Source organism: Protopterus annectens, chromosome 13.part0, assembly GCF_019279795.1.
Source record: "Protopterus annectens isolate FY-2018-M chromosome 13.part0, PAN1.0, whole genome shotgun sequence".
NCBI lineage: Eukaryota > Metazoa > Chordata > Ceratodontiformes > Protopteridae > Protopterus > Protopterus annectens.
This window is the reverse complement of record NC_056747.1, coordinates 761786781-761799117: the sequence shown is the minus strand read 5'-3', so window position 1 is coordinate 761799117 and position 12337 is coordinate 761786781. Positions and strand designations below refer to the sequence as shown.

General features: G+C 40.5%; 1 protein-coding gene across 1 annotated transcript; it reads right to left on the bottom strand.

The window, feature by feature from the left end:
- Positions 1 to 395: 395 nt before the first annotated feature.
- On the bottom strand, positions 396 to 10153 carry LOC122787961 (ribonuclease P protein subunit p30-like). Its single transcript, XM_044054888.1, has 5 exons — positions 10055 to 10153; positions 2530 to 2727; positions 2350 to 2412; positions 727 to 906; positions 396 to 662 (listed from the first exon to the last, which is right to left on the bottom strand). The coding sequence occupies exons 1-5, from the start codon at positions 10151 to 10153 to the stop codon at positions 396 to 398; spliced, it is 807 nt and encodes a 268-aa protein (XP_043910823.1).
- Positions 10154 to 12337: the final 2184 nt, after the last annotated feature.

Below are 12337 nucleotides of genomic sequence, written 5' to 3'. Positions count from 1 at the left end.
GTAGGACTCCAGAGTAGTTTTACTATCAAGTATTTGGTGTTGAAAAGGGGAGAATAGAAGGGACACTGGGAATGCCACAACCATGACGGTAATTTCTCCAGGGCGAGGGTATTCCATTGTACTTCAGCTGGGTTGACCCCTGTGATTTCTTCAGCTGTGAGTAACATAGCTCATAGGTTCATAGGCAAATACTAGGATCGCTGCCCTTGTGAGCCATTTTATGCCTAGCCAATTTCCCTTCTAAAGATGAGAATCGAATCCTGTACCTTGTGACTGCAAGATAAACTCCTTAATCTTTATACCATCCCCTAACCCTTTTTTAAACAAGTTTAATTTCATATATACATATGCTATTAGGTATATGTTTTTCTTTGCTTCAAAAATATAAAAAAATATCAAACACAAACTTTTCCTTTACAACTTTGCATCAAACTAAGAGCATTTGAAATAGTGTATCTTCTTATGAGAGAGTCTCTGATAGCAGGAGTGTAGACAAGCTCAGAGTAAATTCCTCTGCTTATTGCTGCATTCACTGCTGTCCATTTGAAATAAAATGGCTGCTTTTCTGTCACATTTATGTAAATTAGATCCATATTTAAATTTAAACAAGCTGTATGAAATAACGTCTCTGTCTTTGGGAACACAGACACTGTATCATATAACTTGGTACACTGAGATGTAGTTCTCATTTCAGTGGAATGATGCCATAATTGTTAATCTCTTTACTATTTTAAATGGCTTGGCTGTCCCCATTTCAGTGCACTGAGATGGATCTGATGCCACAGTTGTTAATCTGGTTAGTATGATAACTGGCTTGGCTGTGTCCTGTACAACTTGCAGGGCTTGCTGAAAAAGCTCTTGACATAGTGGTTTAGCTATTTCCTTTTTTGCTTCTTTTTCAAAGTTAGTAACATTTATTTTTATTTATTTATTTATTTATTTGCAGTTTGTTTACCGGGAAAGTCCACTGGGCCTAGAATGAGCCCGTTTTCAATGGAGGCCCGAGGAGAAAAGCAACAAATACCTTGGCTAAAGCCAGTTACCAAACAAGAACTCTGCAATGGTTTTGCTAGTCATCATTTGCCACCTGCCACATACTGAACTTAACCTCTACATTACATCTAGGAAACCTTCTATTAATATGCTCAGCGGGCGGCTTTTAGCAACGCACTGCTCACAAGTTATGGGAACTCATTTAAGAATATGCTGAACAAAGTCTGTACTTGACATATGGAAATGGAGAGAAAAATACAAAGGATTCTGGTGTTCCCCTACTTACAAATGTCAATACAACAAAAGGGGTTAACTGACAGTGACTTCAGGACTATCTTAACTGTTAGAACCTGTATACGTGACTATTTTTTTTTTTTTTGGAGAATTTCACAGTTGGACTTGAAAGAAAATCCAAATTAATTAAATTTCTAACTTTTGGATGGTCAAATGGACAAACTAATGATCACTGGTGTTTATGATTTTCATCTAATTAACACACAATCTCATGCTTGTAGGCTTAGCTACCCAGTAAAACAAAGTAATCATCTTGCATTGATCATAATTCTTGAAGACTATATGGCTAGTAAAAGGGCAGCTGATTTGCACTAATTTATTTATGCCAGTTGCCACTAACTTCAGATCCCTGACACCCTCAATAGTTCCTGCTTTTCCTTCGGCCCCTACCAAGTGGAGGGTGGGAGAATTTGTAGGGTGGGAATATTTTGGACATCTCCTTTCACCAGGTTGGTCTCATCAGAATGAATGGGAAAGAAGTGGACATACTGGATCTGTCATACTGTAGCCACCTGGGATTCTCTGTTAAGGATTAACTATCGCCCGACATACCAGTATATTATTACAAAGTGGATGTGCAACATTACTCGGAAAAGCCATTCCTCATCTTTGTGGTGCACCACTCATTCACCCACCCACTTTACAATATGAAGCTGCCTATATCATTACTTGTCCCCAATATATGGGCATGTAGCTAACTCCACTAACCTTCCCCCCAAAAGAAAATAGGCATTTCCTCCTCATTCACCCCTCATGTCACCAGCTTCTTAAGTGCCCAGGCCACTAATCAAACTCACATCAAAGGGGTTGCAGTCAGGGCTTCATCCCTCTACACCACTGAGCCAGCTTGACTTAACCATTTAATATAGTACTGATAGTCCTTAAAAGGGATGCTTTAACATGTCATTATGCATGCAAAAAGCACTTCAAACAGCTAAGTATGACCAGTATTATACCTGTAAAGTATGGTTTCACTGGACAGGATTAAGGGGCACTAATAAGTATTACAACTCTACCTGCCATTTTCCTACTGCAACAAATGCAAGCTGTGGATCAGCTTACCTGAAGGGTAATAGGCACCACAGACTGAAGGCAGTAACAACCTCCTGAGACAGCTATCAACTCCTGCAATTCACAGAAAAACGTACAATCAAAAAAGTACACATACAGTCAGTATGAAAACATGTTGTGTGCGCATGTGACAGAGATAATGACATATTGTAACGTTACTATCCATTAAATAAAATTACATTTGACATGAACATGATTAACTGCTACAGTAGAGTATCCAAGGTGAGCTGCTGCTTCTACAATACTTTCTAATTTATGGTAGCAGGAAATTGTTTTATTTGACAAATTGAAGAAAATCCATACATTTATAACTGCTCTAGCTCCTGAGAGTTTTATGGAGAAAGTAGTGGGAATCACAGTGACTAGCTTCTAATGGTCTATTGACTTATAGCCTAGTATGTAAATATGAATGTATGAACCTATAAGGCTGGTGGGAAAAATAAAAACAGAGACCTACAAATATCTGTGGGTGTCTGAGGACTGGTAACATACAAGTCTGTCAACACATAATCAGTGCACATTTTATTTAGCTAAAGTGAAACCCCTCCCCCCGCCACACACACACACACACACACACACACACACACACACACACACACACACACACACACACACACACACACACACACGCAGTGCTTGTAGGGAACTCTACCTCCTACATACCCCTAAACTTCCTCCTCCTCCACTTTGAATACATTTTGGGAATGGAAAAAGTACAGGAAACACCACTCACCTGTGCCTTAGTCTAATAAATTGCTGGTCAGTACAGGATGGCCCGAGTAGATGGCACCCCACATTTTGATTTGGACAAGCCTATGATCACAGAGTTTGCATGTTGAAATATGACAGTGATGCCTCTCAACAGCTGAAGGTCTCACACTTTGAACTTCTTAAGTAAAAATATTGTATTTGGAGATCCAAGTACAAGCTCTAGGGCTCTAGGTTAATTTAGCTAAAATAAAGATGCTTGCTGGGGCAGGGTGCAAGCCTTGGTAACTGTGGATTTCTGATTTTATGTACTACTGTTCTTTATCTTTCTGTTTATGCTCCCCTTTGCTATTGTTATTCCTTCTTAGATCCTCGGCAGGGACACATCTGTCATCACCTCATGTATTGTGACTTGCCATGCTTTGGGAATGTTATTCCACTGTGTTTCTTATACAGGGATGAGTTTTTGGGCCACGTCCAGTGGAGAAGCACTGCTGGTATTCTTAGTGTGGTCATCACATGCATATTATTAGCTGCTGTATGATTTAGCTGAATTTGCTTATGAAAGCAGAAAGGTGTTATCGACCTAAACGATGGTATCTTGGTCCTAAAATATGTCCTTGCTTAGAGTAAAAAGCATAGTTTTACAGAAAGCCATACTACCTGCCCATCCACTGAAGGAGAAACATATTCCCACTGGTTACTGAACATTCCATCCTTAGCTTGTCTATTGAAGCCCAAGGATCATTTCTGATTCTAGGTGACCAGCACCGTGAAGTAAACATACTATAAACATACTGACCGGCTGATGGGATTTAAACTCCAAAGCTCATCAAAGGTCAGCAATGCAGCAACAGTAGTCATGGGTCACAACCTAAACTTAAGCATGTGTGTGTGTGTGTGTGTGTGTGTGTGTGTGTGTGTGTGTGTGTGTGTGGTGGGCAAATGATAAGCATCTTTCAGAATTCTTAGCTCAGTAGTTTTTAGTCTTTATACTGTATATACATGGGCAGTTAGAAATAATTTCCCAAACAGGTTCTTCCCAAGGGTGGTATTTCTGTAGTGCTTGTATTGTTAAATAAAAACATATAATTCACATCCTTATTTCAAAGCAATGCTCAGATCTATGCTTTTTATGGGTTAAGTGAGTGCAGCTGTGAAGAACAGTGAAGTGTGACTTCTATTACCTGTAAATGTCACACTTGTCGAGAACCAGTAATGTAACACACACACACACACACACACACACACACACACACACACACACACACACACACACACACACGCCTATAAAGAACCATTAGTGTAGTGTCATTGAATTATTACAGAACAGCCAACATGGACACAGTATTATTACTGTGGCTTCTGTGACCTCTTGCACCCAGGTCAGAACACTCCACTCACAGGGCACACACTGTGCTGCTTCTGCTGATCTGCCTTGAGACATAGGTTTGTCTGAAACTATATTGGTTGGATTTGTGAATTAGGATCCATTTATTGCTAATTAAATCCTTTTCAGTTTGAATACCTTGCTTTAGTAAGATGTAGTGCCCTATTTTAAATCACTCTCAGGAACATTGCAAATCAGGTTATATAATCAGGTTCCAATAAATCCACTAAATATTACTTTTGTACCATTTGTGAGATAATAACCCTAAGAATAAGAACTTCTTGATTAGTTATTTGTAATGATTCCAGATGTCAAGCCATAAGATCAGCAGATGTCCAATTTTTTTAAAATAGGAGATTTATTTTGTTAAATATCTTAAGGTAAATGAAGTGGCGGTGGTGTGAAAGAAGCAGCAGGTACGTTTGAAACCACAGGTGTATTTCTGTCCGAGTGTCCATGCAATATGTGTAGAAAACCTGTGCAGCAGCAGTTACATGGCCACTGTGAGTTTAGTACGGCATGCACACATCTCTGAGTTCGTCTTTTACCTGGCTTTACAAATGTTGTATATTGTGCCATTGCTGTATACTGGTGAAAATGTGCAAATTATAAGGGCAGTAAGGAGCAGTCAGGTTTATTTTAATGCTCAAACAATCTTAACTTTTTTTTAATAATTCAACAAAAAACTTTATTTATTTGAATTTGTTGACAAGGGTAGAGCACTGATCAAAACTGATCAATTTCAGTCTTAGCCTGGGAGAATAACAAAAATACAGCATTATTCCAAACACATACAAAGTTTTTTCTTATAAAATAAGCTTTACATGAAGTAGAAATACTGTATATAGACCAAGTACAACCATGAAATTGTGATATGAATAGATTAAGTACAACCCACCAATATTAACTAATGCATGAATATAGACAATTATATTATGACCTGAAAGACAAAAATAATAAACTGTGATTTGATAATAAAAAGCACAAAAGCAAATCAATTATCAAAAACTTTAAAGTAAAGGGAAGTAAATCAGCAGAGCAGAACATGAACTCAAGTACTAGTTAGTAACACAGAGAGGCAAGTAATGTGACAGAAAAGGAAGCCAAGCAGAACATTAACTTTGAAGATTGCCATACCGTAGCTGAATGACATAGGATTATGGTTTATAACTATTTGTAATGGAGAAGGGAAGATTCGGAATTGTTCTTCTACTGCAGTGAAGCTGCGAATATTTTTTGTGAAATCTTTCCTTTACAACCCCTAGTGGACAAAATGTCTGCGTATTTCTGGAAGGTTAATTAAAACCAGGATAAAAGAGTTCAAAAGGTCCATTCAGCTTTGTTTCCTTTGATTGTTCAAGTGAACAGTGCAGCTGTCCTGCTAACATTACACTGATTAAACATGAAAGCAGGTCACTGGGCTTTCTTGATCTGCCATTTATTGCTGGTTAGGGAATTAAAATGAGAACTTCTTTGTCCTCAAGTGTTATTTCTTCACCCCCTTCTACAATCTACTACAGGTCAGTACATCACTTGCAATAAAAGGTGTTATTTTTACTTTTTTAAAGTCAGATAGATGCAGTGCATTTTCATAAACTGTGCATTTTGAGACAAATGACTGGTTACTCTTTTCTTTTAAAATACTGTATACAGCAGATATTAAAACAAACAAACAAACAAAAAAAAAACAAGAGTGAGGGACCAGATCATAATTCTAGGCTTCAGTTTTTGAGGTTGGCTGGTGCAAAAACTGATGTCATTGTGTTTTGGCCCAATCCAAAAAAAGCTAAAGCATTTGGCCCTTCTGCCTGCCAACTATCAATCTTCCCACAGTTGGGAATGGCCCATTTATTCATCAACACTGGGAATTTCTCCCAGTGTTCGGGCTAGAACTGTACAAAGGGGGTTGTTGTTTAAGTAGCAATGAGGGTGCTTTATGCCTTGGCTGGCATCCCAGCAATGACGGAATTAGAAATGCACTCTTACCCCACCCCTGGGTGGGGGAATGTGACATCTGTGTCACCACTGAGGCCAATAAGACCTTCTCTTGTATGTGCACTGTTCTGCACATCCACACTGAAGGCTACCGCCAAGCAGTGGCTCAGTGAACATAACACCTGTCTCCAGGCCACACATTTGCATCACCACTCATCCTCCAAGGGATTGTAGCAGTGTGAAACCAGGTCTGTCCCAGCTTCTCCCCAGGATGTGTGCGTTCATCCTCCCCTGCCAGCTCCATCAGGTGCCCAAGCTGTAATCAATCTTAGATTGCCTGGACCCCAGTCAGTGCTTTATCCCGCTTCACTGCTGGAACCAGCTAATTATCAGAGATGAACTGAATCCTTCCAAAGAGATTTCAGTTCATATAAATTTGATGGGCTGTACTTCTACTTTGACTCAAACTGTTTGTGGTACTGAGGTAAATGTGCTATATCATATTGTGGATCAGATTAACTACAGATAAGAGTACATATAACATGACTTTTATGTTTCTTTAGTTCATCATTTGTAACATTGTAATCCCTACAGCATTTTCCAAGTACTCCCAGACTTTATTTCTGAACTGTCAAGCGCTATTTGTCCTAGAGCAGTTTGGGGTGTATCATAACAGAAACTGCCTAAGATTCTCTGAAAGCTTGCTGGACTGATACTAACCACCACATCTCCCCAGCCAGTATGGCACATAGATGATTGGAAGTGATAACCAAATACTGGGGCCGCTCATGTGGATCTGTTTTAAAAAGTTAGTAACAAGGCATAGGCCAGTGCACATGGTATCAGTTTTGACAGGAGTCTTCAAAATATCAGGATCTTCTTCAGAGACGACACACATTCTACATATTTGTAGGGCAAAAGACTTGAACCTATAATTTTTGGATACACTAATCTCATTATTCAAATCCATAGGCTGTTGTATCATGGATATGTAGTCTTTCATGATATGCCTTAGAAAGATCCAGTTTGGGTTCAGCTTTTGACATGGAGGGCTCAGTCACTAATGCTGGAATCCTGGAACAAGCATTCTGTGTATGCCTGCTGCACATTTCATTTTGAGCACATATTCCTAGTTTCCTCAATAATAATCATGTTTTTTCTTCTACACTTATAGCTCAGGGAGACAAATTCATTTACCATGTTTTCTGTTTTTGCTGTCAAGGCATCTTGCTCTAAGTTGCCATAAATTCAGCTTTCAAATAATATGTTCTTGCTTTCCGGTCTGGGAAAGATCCCATTCTTTCTAAAGAAAATTGCCTTTTTCAGTGACCTTTTCTAACACAACTGTCATTCTGCATTTTCTTTTTCTTTGTTTTTCTACATAAGCTAGACAGCTTAGCCTAAATCTTGAACCCATTTCTTTGTTAGTGATGATGTCATTCAGCACCTGATATTTTCCAGACATGTTTATGGACTCACCTGTACAAGAAGTGGACAGTTTTGGCTTCTGAAATGGAAAACTGTACCTCCATGGCTTGTAGATGCTCCTCATGTCAGCAGGATGTGATATTTGGAGATAATGGTTTTGTGTTACAGTCATCTTTGATTCAAAGATTCCAGCCCCACTCCCTTCCCCAGAATGCCTTGCATGGCTGGTGAGACATGCTTTGTAGACTTCTTATTTACTATTTTAATCATATTACTGCTTTCTGTTTTTCATGGAGGGATGATTGATAGCCATACGAACACAGTTTTAGTGTAGCAGTTCCCTGTAACTGTCAGGTAGAACACTGTTTTCTGGTTCATGAAATGTTGTTTTCTTACTTGTAGCATTATCATTTAAGAAAGTGTGGTCTATCTCTCTACTGAAAACACAATTTTCCTTCTTAAAAATATCTACTACAGAGCCATGTCAGTGGCATAGAGGGATAAAGCCCAGACCCTACTTGGGTTGGAGTAAGGGGGTAGATGACCTGGGAGCAACCTGTGGTGGGGTATGATCAGCAGTGATGAGTGTGTGGAAGTGCAGTACTGTACTGATTCAGTCCCAGTGCTGTCAGTATTCAATTATTTACATAGTTGTTGGCATTGCAATGTAATGTAAAGAGCTGCAGCTACATGAAGTGAGTGTAGCAAGGCATTGTTACACTTTCTTTTTTTTGTTTTGCTCTTAATTTTAGCTTCAGGGTGACATCAGCCTACTTGGGAACTGCCTAGGGTGCCTATTTGCCTAGCTAGTGCTCCAATAAAGCCCTCCCTACAATGCAGGTGATGTGAGTTTTATTATTACCTCTGGTGCCTGTAGGAGCTGTCTGTGGAGGACGAAGATGAGTGACTGCTGCTGGCTTATGTATGGTGGGGGAAGGAGGTGGCTCTGGCTCACCAAAGAAGGTGATGTCTAGCAGGAGCACTTCGTTCACCTACTGGACTTTGACCCTGCTGAACTAGTGCTGTCAATAGTGCATCTGCACTATGTAACCAGTGGGAATTTGGCATGTAGTGGCATGCTTCCCCTTGGGAGATCTCAATTAAGGAGCTAGGAGGAGGAGATGCCTAAGGGTAAGGAATGCTTCTAGGCCATCCCTCAGGACCAGCAAGCTGGCCCACTCCACACCACCTGACTTTCACCAGGTAATAGAAGGTTGTTCAGGATTCCTGGATAGGATTGAATGGGCCAGAAGGCTTTTGACTAGCCTAGGTATACTTGTCTTCTGTCCTCATCGAATGAATGGTCCAGTTGGGTGAAGGTTAAGGAACCATCAGGCAGAATCCTGGATGGAAAGGAAACAGAAAAAATATGTCCAAAAGAGAAAAAAAGTGTTGCCCCAAATTTTCATGTTAGAAGTTTTTTTTCTTACCTGCACAGACACAGATGATGAGCAGGTGACTATCCTTGCACTTGAGGGGAGTGCAGTGGTTCTCTCCTGGCTTGTGGCATGACTGACAGGACCCCACCAGAAATTGGTACCTTATCGGGCATTGGGGTCTGGGTCTAGGGAATGTGGGCGTGCCTGCCCAAGATGATGGTGGTAGTCTCTTTCGTCACATGTGGGTTGAGCATGTATGAGCTGACTGAAGGTTCTAGGTGACTCTAGTGATGATGCAATTGTTCACATCATAACAATTTGCAGGGATTACATTCATAAATGAAAAAATGCCTCATTTGTTGGAATGCCATGGTAAGCACAAAGTACCCTAATGGCTGCCAGGATAATGACCTTCCCACTAAGACTTGTTGGTCAGCAGGGAAAGGGGCAGAAATGATACGGTAAGAAAAGTGAGTTTTGGTAGCTTCATTGCAATGATCATTAGCGTATTTGTTACTTCCTTTTGGACTTACTTCTGCATATTATGTCTTAACATAGTCTGTCCCTTGCACTGTGTTTTCATAATGCCTTAACTAGTTTCCAGTCCTTCCTTCTTTGTTGCCTAGCCTTTCTTACTGTAGCCAGTCCAACCCATTTCCCAGACCTAGTGTTCAGTGTTTTATCCTAGTCCATCCCAGTCTTTTAATCCCCTCATATGATGATGAGACCTCTTCAGGCTCAAATAATAGTCCAGTTGTTCATGTATTGTTTCATGCTTGGTTGCATCAAAGCAAGGCCTAAGTACTTTGGCTAATCTTTAACAGCCGTGCCTGCCTCTGTCTTTCTCACCACTCACTACTGATTCTTGATGTGCATCAGCAGCAGAATCAAAATCAGACATGAATGGTGAGGTTCCTGCTATTACAGACTGTTGTTTATCCAGAATTCTCTCCATTAGTCTGTATGAATGAAACTTCTTGGTATCCGATCCTTTTTGTATCAATTTATTTCGTACTCTGCCTCATTCCCTTGGCCTTTAACCTTCATGTTACAGCAGTTATCCAGGACTCTCTGCATTTTTTAGTTACTCCCCTTTAGTTCCACCTTTTGCCCCATAGACAATGGAACTGATGGTCTGAATGGTACCAAGAAGACAACAAAGACAGCGATTACTATTCCAGATCCTGCAAGAATGAGATGGAATTTTTACAGTGTTTAATGTCTTTGCAATGGCACTGAGCATACAATGACTGTAAGTGGTGATTTGAATGCATGGTTTTGCAAGCTTATTGCTGGACATCTGCTGACACTGAAGACTGTTAAGGATGCACTGCCCTGAACCTCTGCTGGCTACCAGATGCAGAGAGTTAGTACCCACAAAACATTTCCTTGGAAGGGTGTGCTGTAAGTCACTCATTCACCCACTAACTCCTTTCCCTTCTTGCACCCTAATGCTACTCACTCATGAGTTAAAATCAAGACATGCAGTGACAATACCTCTCTGTCATAAAGCTGTCATATTTTGCTTCTCATTACTGCTGTATAAATCTTCATGATTGAGCATTAAATTTCTCAAAGGAACATTTAAAAAAAAATCGTGAAACACTGTCAGTTATTCTTTATAGAAAAACACTGCGTTGTTACAGGTGTCAAGTTCTGTATCAGTATTAGCTTACAACTTATGATTTTTTGCTTTACTGACAAAACGTTCCTGCTTAGCCATTCTGGTGTTATAGAGAGATAAAGCTCTGACTATGGCCCAGTTGATCTAGGTTTGATTAGCAGCTTGAGCAACTGATGGAGCAGCATGGAAGGGATGGGAGTGCAAGGGGGTGGGGCATGGTCCAAAGAGGAGAGTTGCCCTCAGATGTAAAAACAATGAGCATTGTGAGTGGTGAAAGGGAGGTGAATAAGTCATAAAAAATGACCCCATATGTAAGCACAGAAGAGTCAAGCCCTTGGGCACCCTAAGGATCTACGACTGGCCCAACAAAAACAGAGCAAGTTTGTGGGGGTTGGATCCAGTGTGGACGTTGGATATTGGAGGGTGGCCAGTAGCAATGTGTTGTGAGGGACCAAAAAAAAAGCCTTCCTTGCTATGTAGTAGACCACAGGCCCATTGTTATTGCTCATTTGGAAGCAGCAGGTTGTATACTAAAGCCCCACTATTACTGCTCATATGGATGTAGCAGGTTGTATACCACAACCTCACTGTTACTGCTCATTTTGAAAGCAGCAGTTATAGACCACAGCTCCACTGTTACTCCTCATTTGGAAGCAGCGGGTTGTATACCACAGCCCCCAGTGTTACTGCTCATTTGTAAGTAGCACGTTGTATACGACGGCCCTAATGTTACTACTCATTTGGAAGTAGCAGGTTGTATACCACAACCCCACTGTTACTGCTCATTTAGAAAGCAGCAGTTATAGATCACAGCCCTACTGTTACTGCTCATTTGGTAGCAGCAGTTATAGACCACAGGCATGCTGTTACTGCTTGTTTAGAAACCAGCAGATATAGACCACAGCCATGCTGTTACTGCTCATTTGGTAGCAGCAGTTATGGATTACAGCCCCATTGTTACTGCTCATTTGGAAGCAGCAGTTATAGATCACAGCCACACTGTTATTGATCATTTGGTAGCAGAAGTTGTAGACCACAACCCCACTGTTACTGCTGATTTGGAAGCAGCAGTTGTAAACCACAACCCCACTGTTACTGCTGATTTGAAAGCAGCAGTTATAGACCACAGCTCTACTGTTACTGCTCATTTGGAAGCAGCAGTTGTAGATCACATCCACACTGTTACTGCTCATTTGGAAGCAGCAGTTGTAGATCACATCCACACTGTTACTGCTCATTTGGAAGCATCAGTTATAGATCACAGCCACACTGTTACTGCTCATTTGGAAGCAACAGTTATAGACCACAGCTCCACTGTTACTGCTCATTTGGAAGCAGCAGTTGTAGATCACATCCACACTGTTACTGCTGATTTGGAAGCAGCAGTTGTAGATCACATCCACACTGTTACTGCTGATTTGGAAGCAGCAGTTGTAGATCACATCCACATTGTTACTGCTCATTTAGAAAGCAGCAGTTATAGATCACAGCCACACTGTTACTGCTGATTTGGAA